Source organism: Haliotis rubra, unplaced genomic scaffold, assembly GCF_003918875.1.
Source record: "Haliotis rubra isolate DU_JTF1 unplaced genomic scaffold, ASM391887v1 Scf1217, whole genome shotgun sequence".
Taxonomy (NCBI): Eukaryota; Metazoa; Mollusca; class Gastropoda; order Lepetellida; family Haliotidae; genus Haliotis; species Haliotis rubra.
The window spans coordinates 68,711-90,868 of NW_025765134.1; the positions used below are offsets into that span (position 1 = coordinate 68,711).

The following is a 22,158-nucleotide window of genomic DNA, read 5'->3' on the forward strand; positions in this document are numbered from 1 at the left end:
GCAGTGCTGTAAGACGCTCTTTCCTGCAGTGGTGTAAGACACTCTTTCCTGCAGTGGTGTAAGACGCTCTTTCCTGCAGTGGTGTAAGACACTCATTCCTGCAGTGGTGCAAGATGTTCTACCCTGCAGTGGTGGTTACGACGTCCTATAATGCAGTGGTGTAAGACACTCTATCATGCAGTGGTGTAAGACGCTCTAACCTGCAGTGCTGTAAGACGTTCTACCCGGCAGTGGTGGTTAAGACGTCCTATAATGCAGTGGTGTAAGACACTCTTTCCTGCAGTGGTGTAAGACGCTCTTTCCTGCAGTGGTGTAAGACACTCATTCCTGCAGTGGTGCAAGATGTTCTACCCTGCAGTGGTGGTTACGACGTCCTATAATGCAGTGGTGTAAGACACTCTATCCTGCAGTGGTGTAAGACGCTCTAACCTGCAGTGCTGTAAGACGTTCTACCCGGCAGTGGTGGTTAAGACGTCCTATAATGCAGTGGTGTAAGACACTCTTTCCTGCAGTGGTGTAAGACACTCTTTCCTGCAGTGGTGTAAGACGCAGTGGTGTAAGATGTTCTTCCTGCAGTGGTGTAAGACGTTCTATAATGCAGTGGTGTAAGACACTCTTTCCTGCAGTGGTGTAAGACGCTCTTTCCTGCAGTGGTGTAAGATGTTCTACCCTGCAGTGGTGGTTACGACGTCCTATAATGCAGTGGTGTAAGACACTCTTTCCTGCAGTGGTGTAAAGATGTTCTATCCTGCAGTGGTGTAAGACGTTCTATCCTGCAGTGTTGTAAGACACTCTATCCTGCAGTGGTGTAAGACGCTCTAACCTGCAGTGCTGTAAGATGTTCTACCCGGCAGTGGTGTAAACCACTCTTTCCTGCAGTGGTGTAAGACGCTCTTTCTTGCAGTGGCGTAAGACGCTCTATCCTGCAGTGGTGTAAGACGTTCTATCAAGCAGTGGTGTAAGACGCTCTAACCTGCAGTGCTGTAAGATGTTCTACCCGGCAGTGGTGTTTAAGACGTCCTATAATGCAGTGGTGTAAGACACTCTTTCCTGCAGTGGTGTAAGATGCTCTTTCCTGAAGTGGTGTAAGACGCTCTTTCCTGCAGTGGTGTAAGACACTCATTCCTGCAGTGGTGCAAGATGTTCTACCCTGCAGTGGTGGCAAGATGTCCTATAATGCAGTGGGTGGCTCTTTCCTGCAGTGGTGTAAGACTCATTCCTATAATGCAGTGGTGTAAGACGCTCTTTCCTGCAGTGGTGTAAGACACTCTTTCCTGCAGTGGTGCAAGATGTTCTACCCTGCAGTGGTGGTCACGACGTCCTATAATGCAGTGGTGTAAGACTCTCTTTCCTGCAGTGGTGTAAGACACTCTTTCCTGCAGTGGTGTAAGACACTCTTTCCTGCAGTGGTGGAAGATGTTCTTTCCTGCAGTGGTGGTTACGACGTCCTATAATGCAGTGGTGTAAGACAATCTTTGCAGTGGTGTAAGGCACTCTTTCTCTTCCTGCAGTGGTGTAAGGCGCTCTATCCTTGCAGTGGTGTAAACCGGCTCTTTCCTGCAGTGGTGTAAGACAATCTTCTCTTTCCTGCAGTGGTGTAAGACGCTCTATCTTGCAGTGGCGTAAGACGCTCTATTCTGCATTGGTGTAAGACGTTCTATCCTGCAGTGGTGTAAGACGTTCTATCTTGCAGTGGTGTAAGGCTCTCTTTCCTGCATTGGTGTAAGACGTTCTATCCTGCAGTGGTGTAGGACAATCTTTTCTGCAGTGGTGTAGGACAATCTTTTCTGCAGTGGTGTAAGACGTTCTTGCCTGCAGTGGTGTAAGATGTTCTATCCTACAGTGGTGTAAGGCTCTCTTTCCTGCATTGGTGTAAGACTTTGTATCCTGCAGTGGTGTAAGATGTTCTTTCAAGTAGTGGTGTGACAGCATTTTTCCTTTTATGTGAAATCAATTTGACCTTCAAATAAAGACAAGAATGTTAACCCTGTATCACATGCAATAACAAGGACAGCTGGGAACAGAGTAGCCAAGCAATGTGCAACTACTGACACAAGTGGACAAGGAACACATAGCATATCTCCGTGGCTGCCTCCTGTGAGTTGGTCACCAGACCCATCATTTGCTGGAGTCCAATCATATAAGAAAAACTAAAATACCTAATATTTCTGAAACAACTTAACAAATAGTCCACACAGTTGTTTTCATAGTCGGTCGGTTGTGTACCATTATATGAAAGGTTGCAGTGTAAGCATACATGGTTGGGTGCTTTGTCAGTCTACATCATAGGTTACTCTGTCACCCCATACAGTAGGTAGCTGCACCCATACCCATGTCAGTAGGTTACACCCATACAACCCCACCCCCACACACAAACACAGTAGGTTGCACTGACAGCTCACACAGTAGGCTGATCTGTTAACCCACACACTTGTTAGCACCTTCACCCCACTTAGCTGGTTGCACCAATACTCCACACACTGGCTGATCTGTTAGCCCACTTAATGGGTTGCACCATTACCCACACACAGTAGGCTGATCTGTTAGCTCACTTAATAGGTTGCACTACTTGCCCCCCCCCCCCCTCCCCACACACACACAGTAGGTTGCACCATTACCCCACACAGTAGGTTGCACAACATTTAAGCCACACACATTAGGTTGCACCATTATCTCCGAACATTAGGTTGCACCATTACCACACACAGTAGGTTGCACCATTACACACAAACACAGTAGGTTACACAGGCAGCTCACACAGTTGGCTGATCTGTTAACCCACACAGTTGTTAGTACCTTCACCCCACTTAGCAGGTTGCACCAATACTCCACACACTGGCTGATCTGTTAGCCCGCATAACAGTATTGGACATGTTTACCCACATGGTAGATTGTAGGATGTATAGATGCTATCTCACTATACGTATATAGATCTAGTCCCACAAGGCAGATTGAAAACTCTGTATTGTATCCAACATTGTAGACTGTAGAACTTGTATACCACATGGCACACTGTGGGATATATATGTTATCATGCATAGCTGACTGCAGGATATCTATATGTTATCATACATGGATATAGTAGGATATATATTAGATATCCCACATGACAGCTGCACTTACAACTCCATGCCACGTCTGTGAGCTGCACATGGCTTCTGATTGGGTACATACATGTGTTCGGCAGTGTGACAAATATGGCACAGAGCTGTTGTGTCATCTAAAAGGCCATAGATCTGTTCAGCCACAAGGGACATGGACAAGTAAACCCGAGTTGTTCAAAGTGAGGCCCAAACTTATAACACTGTATATTGCAGGCCCATCACAAGTGAAAACAAGTAACATCTTCAATAGGTATTCTCATCTTTCACAGAATCATAAACATCTTATAGACAACAAAGAAATATTCATACAATGGGATGAGATGATTACACAATATCATCAGATTATACAATGAATTCCAAATATACAAAAAGGATATAAAATATGGTAGAGATTTCTTCTGTATATGGCATCTTCTGTCACACCTTGATGACACACTCTCTCCTGTGTCCATGGCTACAGGCTCTATGCCCATGGCAATACACACCCATGTTGCCATGGCAAAATGTTACTTAGTGTAATACCAATGTTGCTATGGTAAAATACTACCGTGTATCCATGGCAATACATACCCATGTTACCATGGCAAATGTTACTCTGTGTCCATGGCAAAACATCTCCAGTGTCCATGGCTCTCATTGTCAAATCTTGATGACAGAGACAGATGTTACAATGTCTGCAGCTCCATCCATTCAGCACTGTCCAGCATCTTGTGAACAAGCATCACACAAGTCTATTAGCAGCGCAGTCTGGATGTATTCCGATCCTGACCACAGTCACAGTCATATCTCTGTTTTGTCTTTATCTGTAGTTCACATTAAGAACAAGGAAACATGGTTGTTGTCAACATAAAGTGCTGGTTGACCTTCAGCTCAGACACACACTTACACGCACACATACTCCATGTTAAAGGAGGGCATCTTCCTGGATGGCAGAGGTACATATATCTCTATAAGGTACAACAGAAACTCCTGAGATCTGACAAACATACTGACAGCACAAGTCGCATCGGCCAACTGTCGTATGTGTATCCCACAATTCACTAGTTCTTCCACTTCATATCGCTCAGCTGCCATTGTTGTGAAGGCAACCCAGTGCACTCCCCTGCAGAGAAGGAAAGGAAGTTCACAAATACGTCACAAAAAGAAATGATTTCTATTTCGACAAAACATGTAAAATGTACGACCCCATCCCCACTTGTAACCCAACATATTACACCTTGTATCTCCCCTCTATTGGTGCCTACTGCCTAATCCCTGGTGCCTACTGTCCTATCTGCCTACTGGCTGATCCATGGTGCCTACTGCCTGATCCCTGATAACTACTGCCTGATCCCTGATAACTACTGTCTTATCTGCCTACTGGCTGATCCATGGTGCCTATTGGACATCCTTGGTGCCAACTGGCTGATCCCTAGTAACTACTGCCTGGTGCCCCCTGCCAGATCCCTGGTAATTACTGCCTGGTGCCTACTACCTGATCCCTGGTCACTACTGCCTGGTGCCTACTACCTGATCCCTGGTAACTACTGCCTCATCCCTGGTAACTAGTGCCTGATCCCTGGTAACTACCGCCTGGTGCCTACTGCCTGATCCCTGGTGCCTACTGCCTGATCCCTGGTAACTAGTGCCTGATCCCTGATAACTACTGCCTGGTGCTTACTGCCTGACCCCTGGTAACTACTGCCTGACCCCTGGTGCCTACTGCCTGATCCCTGATAACTACTGCCTGGTGCCTACTGCCTCATCCCTGGTAACTAGTGCCTGATCCCTGGTAACTACTGCCTGGTGCCTACTGCCTCATCCCTGGTAACTACTGCCTGGTGCCTACTACTTGATCCCTGGTGCCTACTGCCTGATCCCTGGTAACTAGTGCCTGATTCCTGATAACTACTGCCTGGTGCTTACTGCCTGATCCCTGGTGCCTACTGCCTCATCCCTGGTAACTAGTGCCTGATCCCTGGTAACTACCACCTGTTGCCTACTGCCTGATCTCTGGTGCCTACTGCCTGATCCCTACTGCCTGATCCCTGGTAACTACTGCCTGGTGCCTACTGCCTCATCCCTGGTAACTAGTGCCTGATCCCTGGTAACTACCACCTGTTGCCTACTGCCTGATCTCTGGTGCCTACTGCCCGATCCCTGGTGCCTACTGCCTGATCCCTGGTAACTACTGCCTGGTGCCTACTGCCTCATCCCTGGTAACTAGTGCCTGATCCCTGGTAACTACCACCTGTTGCCTACTGCCTGATCTCTGGTGCCTACTGCCCGATCCCTGGTGCCTACTGCCTGACCCCTGGTAACTACTGCCTGACCCCTGGTGCCTACTGCCTGATCCCTGATAACTACTGCCTGACCCCTGGTGCCTACTGCCTGATCCCTGATAACTACTGCCTGGTGCCTACTGCCTCATCCCCTGGTAACTAGTGCCTGATCCCTGGTAACTACTGCCTGGTGCCTACTGCCTCATCCCTGGTAACTACTGCCTGGTGCCTACTACTTGATCCCTGGTGCCTACTGCCTGATCCCTGGTAACTAGTGCCTGATCCCTGATAACTACTGCCTGGTGCTTACTGCCTGATCCCTGGTGCCTACTGCCTCATCCCTGGTAACTAGTGCCTGATCCCTGGTAACTACCACCTGTTGCCTACTGCATGATCTCTGGTGCCTACTGCCTGATCCCTACTGCCTGATCCTTGGTAACTACTGCCTGGTGCCTACTGCCTCATCCCTGGTAACTAGTGCCTGATCCCTGGTAACTACCACCTGTTGCCTACTGCCTGATCTCTGGTAACTACTGCCTGATCCCTACTGCCTGATCCCTGGTAACTACTGCCTGGTGCCTACTGCCTCATCCCTGGTAACTACTGCCTGGTGCCTACTACTTGATCCCTGGTGCCTACTGCCTGATCCCTGGTAACTAGTGCCTGATTCCTGATAACTACTGCCTGGTGCTTACTGCCTGATCCCTGGTGCCTACTGCCTCATCCCTGGTAACTAGTGCCTGATCCCTGGTAACTACCACCTGATAACTACTCCTGATGCCTACTGCCTGATCCCTACTGCCTGATCCCTGGTAACTACTGCCTGGTGCCTACTGCCTCATCCCTGGTAACTAGTGCCTGATCCCTGGTAACTACCACCTGTTGCCTACTGCCTGATCTCTGGTGCCTACTGCCCGATCCCTGGTGCCTACTGCCTCATCCCTGGTAACTAGTGCCTGATCCCTGGTAACTACTGCCTGGTGCCTACTGCCTCATCCCTGGTAACTAGTGCCTGATCCCTGGTAACTACCACCTGTTGCCTACTGCCTGATCTCTGGTGCCTACTGCCCGATCCCTGGTGCCTACTGCCTGACCCCTGGTAACTACTGCCTGACCCCTGGTGCCTACTGCCTGATCCCTGATAACTACTGCCTGACCCCTGGTGCCTACTGCCTGATCCCTGATAACTACTGCCTGGTGCCTACTGCCTCATCCCTGGTAACTAGTGCCTGATCCCTGGTAACTACTGCCTGGTGCCTACTGCCTCATCCCTGGTAACTACTGCCTGGTGCCTACTACTTGATCCCTGGTGCCTACTGCCTGATCCCTGGTAACTAGTGCCTGATCCCTGATAACTACTGCCTGGTGCTTACTGCCTGATCCCTGGTGCCTACTGCCTCATCCCTGGTAACTAGTGCCTGATCCCTGGTAACTACCACCTGTTGCCTACTGCCTGATCTCTGGTGCCTACTGCCTGATCCCTACTGCCTGATCCCTGGTAACTACTGCCTGGTGCCTACTGCCTCATCCCTGGTAACTAGTGCCTGATCCCTGGTAACTACTGCCTGTTGCCTACTGCCTGATCTCTGGTGCCTACTGCCTGATCCCTGTTAACTACTGCCTCATCCCTGGTAACTAGTGCCTGATCCCTGGTAACTAGTGCCTGATCCCTGGTAACTAGTGCCTGATCCCTGATAACTACTGCCTGGTGCCTACTACCTGATCCCTGGTAAATACTGCCTCATCCCTGGTAACTAGTGCCTGATCCCTGGTAACTACCGCCTGGTGCCTACTGCCTGATCCCTGGTGCCTACTGGCTGACCCCTGGTAACTACTGCCTGATCCCTGATAACTACTGCCTGGTGCCTACTGCCTCATCCCTGGTAACTAGTGCCTGATCCCTGATAACTACTGCCTGGTGCCTACTGCCTGATCCCTGGTAACTACTGCCTGGTGTCTACTACCTGATCCCTGATAACTACTGCCTGGTGCCTACTGCCTCATCCCCGGTAACTAGTGCCTGATCCCTGGTAACTAGTGCCTGATCCCTGATAACTACTGCCTGATCCCTGATAACTACTGCCTGGTGCCTACTGCCTGATCCCTGATAACTACTGCCTGGCGCCTACTGCCTCATCCCTGGTAACTAGTGCCTGGTGCCTACTACCTGATCCCTGATAACTACTGCCTCATCCCTGGTAACTAGTGCCTGATCCCTGATAACTACTGCCTGGTGCCTACTGCCTCATCCCTGGTAACTACTGCCTGGTAACTACTGCAGGATCCATGATAACTACTGCCTGGTGCCTACTGCCTCATCCCTGGTAACTAGTGCCTGATCCCTGATAACTACTGCCTGGTCCCTACTGCCTGATCCCTGGTAACTACTGCCTGGTGCCTACTACCTGATCCCTGATAACTACTGCCTCATCCCTGGTAACTAGTGCCTGATCCCTGATAACTACTGCCTGGTGCCTACTGCCTCATCCCTGGTAACTACTGCCTGGTAACTACTGCAGGATCCATGATAACTACTGCCTGGTGCCTACTGCCTCATCCCTGGTAACTACTGCCTGGTGCCTACTACCTGATCCCTGGTAACTACTGCCTGGTGCCTACTGCCTCATCCCTGGTGCCTACTACCTGATCCCTGGTAACTACTGCCTGGTGCCTACTGCCTCATCCCTGGTAACTAGTGCCTGATCCCTGATAACTACCGCTTGTTGCCTACTGCCTGATCCCTGGTGCCTATTACCTGATCCCTGGTAACTACTGCCTGATCCCTGGTAACTACTGCCTGGTGCCTACTGCCCTATCCCGTGTGCCTACTGCCTGATCACTGGTGCCCATTGCCTGATCCCTGGTGCATACTGCCTGATCCCTGGTGCCCACTGACTGATCCCTGGTGCCTACTCCATGAATACCGGAACATACATACCAAGTGATGGAGTCCCTGAGTCATGGACAGACGGTTTTCCTAGACACAGCCCAGTGTTGACATGTCTCAGCGTCAGAGTCTGCCAGAAGGAAAATAAAATGACATTAATACTGACACAAACACAAGCAGCTTGTCACAATAAGACAGTGCTTTGCATCATACGTGTGCAAACAGTACAACATATATTCATACATAAAAGAATTGAAAACTTCGTTTGGGTTAGCGTTAGGGTCATCTTTTCTTGTAAAAGTTTCTGGTCTACATGAGGATGAGAACATATCTATTTACTGATGAGAAGACAGAGTTACTCAGAATACTAGGTGTTAATGCTGCCTCAAGAAAACTGACTGTAGCTCCATGTACCGAGTGTTACTGCTGTGTATGCTCGTACAAGATGAGTACACGAGTCATGGAGCTCGTACAAGGTGAGTACACTAGTCATGGTGCTTGTACAAGGTGAGTACACGAGTCATGGTGCTCGTACAAGTCATGAGTACAAGATGAGTACACGAGTCATGGTGCTCGTATAAGGTGAGTACACGAGTCATGGTGCTCGTACAAGATGAGTACACGAGTCATGGTGCTCGTACAAGGTGAGTACACGAGTCATGGTGCTCGTACAAGATGAGTACACGAGTCATGGTGCTCGTACAAGGTGAGTACACGAGTCATGGAGCTTGTACAAGATGAGTACAAGATTCATGGAGCTCATACCAGGTGAGTACACGAGTCATGGAGCTCGTACAAGGTGAGTACACGAGTCATGGAGCTCATACAAGGTGAGTACACGAGTCATGGAGCTCACACAAGGTGAGTACACGAGTCATGGTGCTTGTACAAGGTGAGTACACGAGTCATGGAGCTCATACAAGGTGAGTACAAGTGTCATGGTGCTCGTACAAGGTGAGTACATGAGTCATGGTGCTCGTACAAGGTGAGTACACGAGTCATGGAGCTCATACCAAGGTGAGTACAAGAGTCATGAAGCTCATACAAGGTGAGTACATGAGTCATGGAGTCATGGAGCTCATACCAGGTGAGTACAAGAGTCATGGAGCTCATACAAGGTGAGTAGTCATGGAGTCATGGAGCTCGAAGTCATGGAGCTGTGAAAGGTGTAAGTAAGAGTCATGGGGCTGAGAGGTGAGTACACAAGAGTCATGGTGCTCGTACAAGGTGAGTACACAAGTCATGGAGCTCATACAAGGTGAGTACAAGAGTCATGGTGCTCGTACAAGGTGAGTACATGAGTCATGGTGCTCTTACAAGGTGAGTACACGAGTCATGGAGCTCATACAAGGTGAGTACACGAGTCATAGAGCTCAGCTCATACAAGGTGAGTCATGGAGCTCATACAAGGTGAGTACATGAGTCATGGTGCTCTTACAAGGTGAGTACATGAGTCATGGAGCTCATACAAGGTGAGTACACGAGTCATGGAGTTCATACAAGGTGAGTACAAGAGTCATGGTGCTCATACAAGGTGAGTACATGAGTCATGGAGCTCGTACAAGGTGAGTACACGAGTCATGGAGCTCATACAAGGTGAGTACAAGAGTCATTGGCTGTTCAGTGTACTACAGGGAGGCGTGGAAGCCGCGGTGGCTGAGCGGTCTAGGCGTCTGACCTCGTGTGCTGGCGATTAGGTGCCTGACTCTGAGGGGGTGGGTTCGAATCCCAAATGGGAGTCAACCCAAGAAAGTACTAGAATCTGAACTTTACTAAGAAAGTGTAATCCCAAATATAACATATGTTACATTTGACCACTTTCTAAAATGGCATTGTGTATTTTATGTGCTTCTACCAACACTTCAATTATTCTGTACTCTCAGTGGACTATGTGCTTCTACCAAAACACCAACTATTCTGGACTTTCAGTTGACTAAGTGCTTCTACCAACACACCAACTATTCTGTACTATCAGCGGACTATGTGCTTCTACCAACCCATCAATCATCCTGGACAGTCAGTGGACTATGTGCTTCTACCAACACACCAACTATTCTGTACTCTCAGTGGACGATGTGCTTCTACCAACACACCAACTATTCTGTACTCTCAGTGGACTATGTGCTTCTACCAACACACCGACCATCCCGGAATCTCAGATGACTATGTGCTTCTACCAACACGTCAATCATCCTGGTCAGTCAGTGAACTATGTGCTTCTACCAACACGTCAATCATTCAAGACTGTGTGTGAAGTGTGTGCTACTATCAACATTTCAGCCTTCAAGGACTTTCAGTTGACAGTGTGCTTCTCTCCATCTAATGGTCCCAGTTGTGTACAGAGACTTGACCAGGACTTCTAGCTGGTGCTGCCTGTGAAGTTTGTGTACTGAAAACTATGCATACCTTTCATAGACATATACGTGGCACTACTGGTGGCTTGGCTGTGTTCAGCCTTATACTGCTGACTACTAATAGCTCAAACATATAGTACTACCTGTGGACTATATTCCCAATGGACGTTGTCAGCATCGCACCGTGCAAAATACACGGCTGATGAGCCGTGCGCCTGGACACACATATTCTCATCCGTCATAATGAGTTTCTTCTTGGTATAAGCAAACACCTAGTCGGTCATCAAAAACAAACATTTACTGACAGTGAGACATACAGCCATACAAGTCATGCAAGTGCACCACACTGGAGATGGCAGCCCTCAGCTGAAAGGAACAGAACTGTTAGAGACAACACCTGTCACAAGCCGCATGCAGTGAGATGAAGACTGGGGCAGACAGTGCATATCTCAGGTCACCAACACCTCATCAGGACTCACTACTACTCATTTCCCCCAAATACTCATTTGTTCAATAATAGATTTGATGAACAGTAACAGATGATGGTACTGTCAGAAACCCTGACACAGTTGTCTGCCCCTTGTCCTTCTCAGTACACATTAAGTCAACAGAATGCATCATATAAATGATAATTTCTTGCAAACTGACAGACAAATTATCAGTATTGTTCTTTGGCCGAAACACCCATCGACAAAACAAATCATGCCATCATCCTTTTCAGAGTTGCCTCCCTTGACATAAACAATTTTTCCTATGCACACATTTATATGGACACATTCTGCAGACTACGGAGCATTGCAAGCAGCAACAATACCTCTAAATCATATTCCCACTTTTGGTTGCCCCCCAGCCCGTGGCACTGAAATAGTTTGACAGGGCCGGTCACAGAAGAGACATCCAAACACAGGTCATCCGTCTGGAGAGCTTTCTTTTTGGTATAAGAAAACACCTGGAACAGAATGATGTTAGCACATGACAGCATCCTTGAAGAAGTGTGGACCAGGGAATCCAGCCACACAGCCATAACTCCATAATAATACCTTACTCCAAGTGTTACTCTAACGAGTTAAACCACTCAGTTTAGTAGTGGTGGTCCGATTAACTGAAATACAGGCATCCCTCGCCATAGCCCGGGTCTTGGGGTCCATGGATGACCACCCGCGTTATTAGACACCCGTGTTATAGTAACGATTACATAACGTGGAACAAAGGACAAGCCGGAAATAGCAATCAGCTGGGCACAGATCGATGTTTTGGTCCAATGTACCGGTGATTCAGTTAAAAACGATCCGAAAATATAACATGAAAGAATTTCTATTCCATTATCAGAATAATTTATATGTCAAGCAGTTATTCTAACAGAGATCTTGCTATCGTATAAGTATAATGCATGTTTTCTACGAACATATTTAACATAATAATTAGCATTGCCGCGGTACATGCCACTTTGATTGTAAAAACAAAATGTTGGCAATTAATTGTCAAATATGACTTCAATGAGTCAATAACGCTGGTCTTGGGGTCAATGGATGACAATGCTGTAAGCTGTTCGTGATTGCTGAGAAAAATGTGAAATTGGTGCTATCGCGGTAGGCGCGCGAAAAAGGGACCCTCTCGAACGTGGTAAGCGGGCGTTGTATGGAATGAGGTAGTGCCATTTCACTCACGGTTTCTCCATTGTTATTGTAAACAGTTTTAACGAATGAAAATGGGATTGAATTTAATCAAATAAAATGTGTTTTCTGACATACATTCTCGGATGGCGGAGTTTACCCGCGCAATTACGCGGTGTGTTGCATCGTAGCAAACGTTGTAAGTGTCTTTATTATAAAGTTATTACGATGTTTCGCTGTTCATCTATTATTATTGAAAAAAAACCTGCACGTTTTAAGCATCTGAAAAACCATGGATATGTACGATAAACACTGTTAATTGCAATCCACACTGAATTTCACTAGTTTACAACGTGATTAACAAGAGCTCAAGAGCGGATTTGTTGATGTGCTATTTTCGATGACGTGAATATGTGTGATCACTGGGCAACTTTTTTTATGGGAGCCACGGCTTACCCCGCGGTTTAACCGAATCCGTGGTATCGCGAAGAGCGTTATTGCGAGGGATGACTGTAATTGAAGATTGGTCGCAATGACTAAACGACCAAGCAATCGATCATGATTTCTCATAATTGACCACAAACAATTTTGGAACACTTGTTTGCTTTAACAATATTTTTCACAAGGTTGGTTTTGTCTGTTACATTTCATAAGCACTGCAAGCTAGTTCCAAGTCATGATTGAATATATATCAAAGACTCCAGGAAATTTATGTTCCTAACATGCTAGTCATCCTTTAAAGATGTAAAATGTGCAAAACACTCTAAAGAACTACATGTTTTGTCTTTATTTTGGTGCGTTAACAAACGAACAAGGAAAATTTGATAAATGACGCTAACAAATTATTTCGTCGATGATTTATCAGTTGTAATGAACCAATCATCAATTATGAGAGTTTAACCAGTTCCCGACACTACAGACTAGTGGGCGCCAGATGTCAATCTATGCAGGCCATTACAATGTGTATTAGGCCAAGTCAATCTTCATACTCTGGAGCTATCATCACACAAGTCATAACTACACAGATATAGGGATAACTTATCTCTTAAATTATTGTAATTTGTTCTGCAGATCACCTAGCTTTCATGTGTCATCTCACTTCAGGTTTATGGTCTAAATCTGATGTCTGTCAGAACAAACCATGCTGGTAAGGAAAACACAAATGTTAAGACATTATAAAGAATTTGGCATCAATAATATTTATCATCATAAGTTTCATAATTAGACGAAACTCTAAACACGGGTCATCATATTGTGTCCGGAGATGTGAATCAATTTCTATAAGGCTGCCATGGTGTTTAACTCCAGAATTGTTTTTTTTTTATCCGACTTGCAGCCTCAGAAACTATGAGTGTTGGAAATGAAGAAGTAATTGACTGACTTGACACTAGATCCACCAGATCCTTATTCCAATACATGACTGACATTTGAAACATGCTCAATAAAAAAGAACAAGTAAAATACCTCTCAGATGAGTTACTAAGTTGAAGTGGCAAGAGAATTACACCCGTGTCTACAGTGATGCATGCAAGCAATAATGTCAAACACATTAATAAAACACAAACCTTCAGCAAGAAAAGGTAAAAAACTTCATCAAATACTGTCTTAAAGGGAACAACACTCCAACTGTCAGTTGTCTAGCCACTGCCATCTTAATTATCCCCCATAATTACCAGATGCCAATTAGTTTCAAAGACTTAACATCTGGGCATCTGTGCATCAGCATGGAAGCACCTTGTTTACAATGAGGGGGAATAGTAACAAGCGTTATCCAAGCAAGACAATTACAACTCCCTTCTTGGTATAAACCCTATACCATGTATCTTCATTCACTTGATGGATAACAGACTCCCAGTACTGGTTCGGACTGGTTACTCTGACTTCAAATCCATTACACACCTTACAAATATGTAATTTTTCAAGTAAAATTGATATTTTATACTTATCCTGACTCATGATCTTTTGCTTATCTCCCTTTCCCTTGTGAATGGTAGTGGAACACTTGAATCCCTTGAAGTTAACGAAGCGGACGTAAAAATACACTCACCCACGAGTTACCTCCCTTTTCCCGCGTAAACAGTCATGTGACCAGCCTTACTTGTCACTCTCTCCTGATTCTTCTGCCCATGCACTTGGATCTGCTGTGAAATCCGAAGTGTTTCCAGCGGGGAGGTTGGGAGGGCTTGGCCTCATGAGACAGGATAAGTATAAAATATCAATTTTACTTGAAAAATTACATATTTTTTTCTTATCCTCTAGGAGGTTCTAGTCCTGCTGTTTTATAGGCTCTCAATATGACGGCTCTCATCCAGAACAATATTGTCGTTCTTGAGACTTCTGATGCCTCTGTGGATAATGGGATGAACTGGCACTTGAATTTGCATCTCCTTGTTTTTGTCTTTTGAAGATATATCTTCAGGGCTCTGACTGGACACAAGGATAGGTCTCTATATCCTCTGGTCCTAGGATTGTAGATAGAGCTGGTACGTGGAACTGTCTATCTGGTTGACCAGGTAGTTGGTTCTTGGCAATGAAGTCCTAGATCAACTGCAGCATGTTGCCCCGTGTCGAATCTTGTTCGACCAAAGTCCAGCGCATGTATCTCTGATATTCGAGCTGCCATGGCTAGCGCAAGCAGGGACAGAGTCTTCTGTGTTAGCAGCTCGAAGGTAGTCTGATCTAGAGGTTCGTAGGCATCACTGGTAAGATGACGTAGAATTACATTCAGATCCCAGGCCGGAGCTCTGAACTTCTTTTGCTGGTCCTCCAGTTTAAAAGATCTCAGCAGAGCAAGTAATTCTGGTACTTTCGTCAACTTGATGCCTGTTTTCATGGTGATCACTGTACTGATGGCAGCGAGGTATGTAGATAATGTCGAACCTTTCAGTTGTCTAGTCTGTCTAAGATGACACAGATATTCCGCCACTTGAGGATGAGTAGCTTTCATAGCAATGAAGCCTTTCCGCCTTGCATAAGTCTCAAACTTCAACCACTTGTCATCGTACAGGTAACGAGTGGAGGACTTGACTCGCACAGTCGGATGGCCCAAGTCAGTTTCTGCGGATCTGCTCAGATCACTTAAATGTCAAGGCCATCTATGGCCGACAAGTGAGTATGATTGCCGTTGGTTTTCGAGAAAATGCCTGCATACTGTCGAGGAAATGATTTGTAGATTTTGCAATAAGTTTTTAGACCTGTGGAATGCTGCTGCCGATCGAATCTAGCCCTACATAGGTGCTGTCAACGTGGCTGGAATTAATAAACGAATTTAAAAGGTGAGTTTTTGCTGTCTTGGGTGATGCATGATTTTGGCTTGGAATTGCGGAGGTAGCTGTTTTCGGCGAGTCGTGGCATATAACTTTTGAAATAATGATCCGATTGTGACCATTTATAGCTCATTTTGTAGGCAAATCATCTCGCTTTTGATCCATAGGCCTTGACGGGGCTTTATAAATAGTTGACATGGTAAAATCTAACTTTGATTGAGGAGGGGGTGGTTCCGTCGTTACATCCCTTTCCTTTTATATAGTACTAGGGTAGGGTCTATATGCCTATATGTCTTTCTAACGCTGTTTCTAAGCGTGACACGCCCCTGTGGATGTGTCTACGTAGAGATGTGTGTCAAAGGCCGCAGACGTTCGACCTGTGGGTCCACGAAAGTAGGTACCTCTTGAGATTGTCTGGCAGCAAGATAGGGTCAACGGGGTCCAGATGTTTTGTCAGGAACCGTTGCAGCGGCCTTAGTTGTAACCTTCCTGTGCAAGTCAAGTCCTGCGCCGAGGTTAGTAGACCGAGTAGACATTGCCATGTTCGTAGTGTTAACGGAGAGATGACTGCTTGTGGAATCATGGCTTATATCTTGACTCAATGATCTTCTGGGACCACAATTCGATTCTGTGTTGTGATAATTCTTATTCCCAGCAATTGAAGATCTTGTTTTGATTCTAACTCCAACTTCATCAGGTTCATTAGCCATCCTAGTTGCGTGAGCAACTTAATTGTGAAGTTCAGCTGCTGTCTGAGTTGATTGGCACTTTGAAGAACCTGTATGCCGTCATCCAGAAAACCGGCTCTGCGTAGACCTCGATGCTGCAGATAGGTGCAGATAGGCTTGGTTATTCGTATGAATATTGATAGAGCCGACGATATTCCAAACGGTAGGACGTTCCATTGGAAGTGCTAACCTCTGATTGCAGTGATGATACATCATTCTCCCCCTTATATACGCAGGCGATCTGTGTTGATCAGCATACATCGAAGCGTTGTCTATTTATAGCAAGGCTGGCTCCAGTGTAGCATCGCAGGGGACAGGTACTCATACCGACTTTTATCAGCGACAACTTTCAAAATAAACATCATTTATCCTGCTGTCCAGGCTAGACATCTATTAGATTCCCATGATGATAAAAGGCCGTAGTTGTATACTGTTTCCAAGGCTGCCGATGAATTATTCCCCCGTACCACGGGTTTGATTACAAAATACAAGTCAGTAAACTTGCTGGAGCCTACTCTGTCAGTGGGAGGCGTTGTCTGACGTGGACAATCAGCTTCCAAGCATGATGTCACCAGTGTTGTAGCAAGTTGGCCTCCATAAAATCTGATGCAATTAGTTGGTTGAGTAAAAGCGCGCGCGCGTAATTCTACGCCGCTCATATAAACCTCTTGAATAAGGATTGCTCCAAGTGTAAAATCTTGTTAAGTGATATAAATCACGTATTCCCATTGTGGATAATATAAGATAGCATGACGAAGGAGGCTGTCGAGACGTATGGCTGTATGGATCTTGAAGTAATACCGATGTTGAATCTAGTTGATAGGATATGAAATCATAATCCCCACGCTGAGTGACGAGTGTTAATAATATCATCTGTACGTCCGTTCAAGGATTTTTGAAGGCATTGTTAACCTTAAGCCCCTTACAAAGGTCGCCTTGAGGTTCTCCAGTACTTGAGATATCGGCTTCATAGGTGATATCATATTGGAGTCGAAGTCCTTAGCTTATATGCAGTACGTCTCTGTTGGGTTGGAGTCAGTGAGTGAACGACAATATCCGCAGGCCATCTGCTACCCGGTATAAGACCTCAGCATCCGTATAGATGAAGGGATTCCTTTCATCAAATAGGTTGTCGTCCGAGACTGAACCTATACAGGTATAAGGTTTGTGCAGGCTGTAGAGTTGTGCAGGCTATTAACTGTAGAGATCGCACATGTTGTAGATCTTTTTGCTGAGTTTTCCGTTTTCATCATTGCTTCGTTTTATTCAGCCGTATGGTAATAGAGTCGACGTCAACATCCTGCCTGTTGATCTAAGGGTTCGTTAACCCTAGGGTTCGCGAACCCTGTAGATGTCTGTGTTGCTGATATCTGCCTGTAGATCTGAGAGTTCGGGAACCTTGAAGATGTCTGCATCACTGACATCTGCTTGTTGATCTGAGAGTTCGGGAATCCTAAGGTTCACGATCCTTGTAGATGTCTACATTACTGGTATCTGCTTGTTGATCTGAGGGTTCGCAAACACCTTGGGTTCACGAACCTTGTAGATGCCTGCGTTGCTAATATCGCCTGTTGATCTGAGTAGTTCTCTGAGGAGTAGGTTCGCGCAGGTCCGTGGGTTCGCAGGTCCGTAGGTTTGCACACGTTGTCAGCAGATGAGAGGTTCCGTCGAGCCTTCGCCTCTTCCACGAACCTACGTTCCATCATGGCCATCATCTGGTTGGTGAATTGCCTCATAAATTCATCCTGATCCAAGTTCTGCCTCGATTGAAGCTGCTGTGATTTAGATGAAGCGTTCGCGAACGCTGATGAGTTGTGTGCCTCAACTTCACTCCGTTGAGAGGTAGGTGGTAGTTCGTCAAACAGCTGGCCTGCTGTGGCACTTGCAGGAGACGATCTAGTAGTCATGGACTTCGATTGAGTTGCCGATCTAGTAGGTACTTCAGGTAGAAGTAACGGGGGATCATCAAAAACGTCTACTTCATGCGGAGGTAATATCTCTTCGTTGAAGGATTTCTGACGCGTTGACTTACTAGGCCGCATAGATTTACCCTCCGATCTGGTAACAGATGCTCTCCTCTGCGACGTAGAAGAAGACGACGTCTTTTTCTTACTTTGAGCCGGTGTCAACTGCGTTGTAGCCGATCTCTTCTGAGCCCCCGTACCAGACGACTGCCCCTGCAACGTACTCAACATAGCACCAGTATTATGAATTTCAGCAGTAGCAAGCAACATACGGTTTGCAGGCTGATCTCCTGATTTATCAGCCGTGACTTGAGATGACTTCCACACCCGATCCATGGCACGTCAATAGATATAAGACAAAGATTGATTAAATTGTAGATTTGATAAATCAACACAATAAGTACAAGGCAAGCTGGAAGAACATGGTTTGATGCATGAAGGGCATTGGGGGTGAGGATCAGCCACGGATAACCTGTGCCTGCAAACACTGTAAGATTTCATGAAATGTAAACAAGTTACATTATGATGAAATTATGACACAAATACAAATAATCTTTACAAATTTTTTTACATATAATAAAAAGAATTACAGCGAAATCCATACAGAGCGTAATGTTTTTATTTTTAGGATCTAAATTAAAAGGATATAATGCCCTATACGGGACTCCAGTATTCGCCCAACCATCCGCTTTGGCAAAAAGGGAGAGAGTGACAAGTAAGGCTGGTCACATGACTGTTTACGCGGGAAAAGGGAGGTAACTTGTGGGTGAGTGTATTTTACGTCCGCTTCTGTAACTTCAAGGGATTCAAGTCTTCTACTACCATTCGCAAGGGAAAGGGAGATAAGCAAAAGATCATGAGTCAGGATAAGAAAAAATTATATAACTTTGATCACGGAAATACATGCAACAAACAACGACTGAGGGGATAGAGAGTGTAATTATGCCTCCCAATTTTCATGAGCAAGAACACAGACGATAACACGAGCACTGCCAACCTGCATGTGCAGAAAGTCACGTGATCAATGGTAATATCGAGCACACAGCATGTTCATGTTGACAACAAGTTGACTAGATGTCTGACAGTTGTAAGTATGTCTTTAACTCAAACAAGTTTGTAATGAAGGCCTTTCTGAAACACTGAAGAACAGCTCTTTTCTGAAAATGCAGGTAACATAAATGAAATTGATTCAAATCTAGGAACGTCTAATGTAACAAAAAGCATAATACAAGTGAATGTTTGTTTAGATTCAAATATTGTTTTATCTTTAATAACATTTTAGAACTTTTGACTCCCATGGTCATTGTCAAATTATTCCAGATAAAATTGTCTCAACTAAAAGACATTCCAATTTTTCAGATCTTTGCATTTTATTTGTCATGTAACATTGGTAAAATTATATTCTATAATAAGAAAATTCTGAATCAGCGAAAGAAATAGCCCATTTATATTTTAATATTCTCAAACTTGGAGTGTTGTTTTCCTTTAAAGACACACACGCTAAATGTTAACAGGGAGATGTATCAGGGGCTGTGATCTGGGATAGAGACACAGAGGCTGTGATCTGGGATGGAGGCAGAGAGGTCTTCAGGGTCTGTGATCTGGGATGGAGACAGAGAGGTGTATCAGGGGCTGTAATCTGGGATAGAGACAGAGAGGTGTATCAGGGGCTGTGATCTGGGATAGAGACAGAGAGGTGTATCAGGGGCTGTGATCTGGGATAGAGACAGAGAGGTGTATCAGGGGCTGTGATCTGGGATAGAGACAGAGGGGTGTATCAGGGGCTGTGATCTGGGATAGAGACAGAGAGGTGTATCAGGGGCTGTGATCTGGGATAGAGACAGAGAGGTGTATCAGGGGCTGTGATCTGGGATAGAGACAGAGAGGTGTATCAGGGGCTGTGATCTGGGATAGAGACAGAGAGGTGTATCAGGGCTGTGATCTGGGATAGAGACAGAGGGGTGTATCAGGGCTGTGATCTGGGATAGAGACAGAGAGGTGTATCAGGGCTGTGATCTGGGATAGAGACAGAGAGGTGTATCAGGGCTGTGATCTGGGATAGAGACAGAGAGGTGTATCAGGGCTGTGATCTGGGATAGAGACAGAGGGGTGTATCAGGGGCTGGCTGATCTGGGATAGAGACAGAGAGGTGTATCAGGGGCTGTGATCTGGGATAGAGACAGAGAGGTGTATCAGGGGCTGTGATCTGGGATAGAGACAGAGAGGTGTATCAGGGGCTGTGATCTGGGATAGAGACAGAGAGGTGTATCAGGGGCTGTGATCTGGGATGAGACAGAGGTGTATCAAGGGGATAGAGACAGAGAGGTGTATCAGGGGCTGTGATCTGGGATAGAGACAGAGAGGTGTATCAGGGGCTGTGATCTGGGAAGGAGACAGAGAGGTGTATCAGGGGCTGTGATCTGGGATAGAGACAGAGAGGTGTATCAGGGGCTGTGATCTGGGATAGAGACAGAGAGGTGTATCAGGGGCTGTGATCTGGGATAGAGACAGAGAGGTGTATCAGGGGCTGTGATCTGGGATAGAGACAGAGGGGTGTATCAGGGGCTGTGATCTGGGATAGAGACAGAGAGGTGTATCAGGGGCTGTGATCTGGGATAGAGACAGAGAGGTGTATCAGGGGCTGTGATCTGGGATAAGGAGACAGAGAGGTGTATCAGGGGCTGTGATCTGGGATAGAGACAGAGAGGTGTATCAGGGCTGTGATCTGGGATAGAGACAGAGAGGTGTATCAGGGCTGTGATCTGGGATAGAGACAGAGGGGTGTATCAGGGGCTGTGATCTGGGATAGAGACAGAGAGAGGTGTATCAGGGCTGTGATCTGGGATAGAGACAGAGGGGTGTATCAGGGCTGTGATCTGGGATAGAGACAGAGAGGTGTATCAGGGGCTGTGATCTGGGATAGAGAGGTGTATCAGGGCTGTGATCTGGGATAGAGGGAGACAGAGGTGTATCAGGGGCTGTGATCTGGGATAGAGACAGAGGGGTGTATCATCAGGGCTGTGATCTGGGATAGAGACAGAGGTGTATCAGGGGCTGTGATCTGGGATAGAGACAGAGAGGTGTATCAGGGGCTGTGATCTGGGAGGAGACAGAGAGGTGTATCAGGGGCTGTGATCTGGGATAGAGACAGAGAGGGTGTATCAGGGGCTGTGATCTGGGATAGAGACAGAGAGGTGTATCAGGGCTGTGATCTGGGATAGAGACAGAGAGGTGTATCAGGGGCTGTGATCTGGGAAGGAGACAGAGAGGTGTATCAGGGCTGTGATCTGGGATAGAGACAGAGAGGGTGTATCAGGGGCTGTGATCTGGGATAGAGACAGAGGTGTATCAGGGGCTGTGATGTGGGAGGAGACAGAGAGGTGTATCAGGGGCTGTGATCTGGGATAGAGACAGAGAGGTGTATCAGGGGATCTGTGATCAGGAGACAGGTGTATCAGGGGTGATGATCTGGGATAGAGACAGAGAGGTGTATCAGGGGCTGTGGATCTGGGAAGGAGACAGAGAGGTGTATCAGGGGCTGTGATCTGGGATAGAGACAGAGAGGTGTATCAGGGGCTGTGATCTGGGAAGGAGACAGAGAGGGTGTATCAGGGGCTGTGATCTGGGAAGGAGACAGAGGGGTGTATCAGGGGCTGTGATCTGGGATAGAGACAGAGAGGTGTATCAGGGGCTGTGATCTGGGATAGAGACAAAGTGTGATCAGGGGCTGTGATCTGGGATGAGAGACAGAGGTGTATCAGGGCTGTGATCTGGGATAGAGACAGAGAGGTGTATCAGGGCTGTGATCTGGGATAGAGACAGAGAGGTGTATCAGGGCTGTGATCTGGGATAGAGACAGAGAGGTGTATCAGGGCTGTGATCTGGGATAGAGACAGAGGTGTATCAGGGCTGTGATCTGGGATAGAGACAGAGGGGTGTATCAGAGGGGCTGTGATCTGGGATAGAGACAGAGGGGTGTAT

At 46.4% G+C, this 22,158-nt stretch overlaps 1 protein-coding gene across 2 annotated transcripts in view; it reads right to left on the bottom strand.

Moving 5' to 3' along the window:
• Positions 1-2,543: 2,543 nt before the first annotated feature.
• Positions 2,544-22,158, bottom strand: part of LOC124265778 (polypeptide N-acetylgalactosaminyltransferase 13-like) — a 97,934-nt gene continuing 78,319 nt past the window's right edge. Inside the window, exons 13-15 of one of the 2 annotated variants that reach the window (XM_046700595.1) lie at positions 11,421-11,555; positions 8,304-8,382; positions 2,544-4,206 (exon numbers count right to left, since the gene is read on the bottom strand). In XM_046700595.1, coding sequence (XP_046556551.1) covers positions 4,145-4,206; positions 8,304-8,382; positions 11,421-11,555 — 276 coding nt within the window. In that variant the 3' untranslated portion in view covers positions 2,544-4,144. Of the gene's footprint in view, positions 4,207-8,303; positions 8,383-10,749; positions 10,879-11,420; positions 11,556-22,158 lie in introns of both variants that reach the window. The other variant, XM_046700602.1, reaches the window with a different exon arrangement.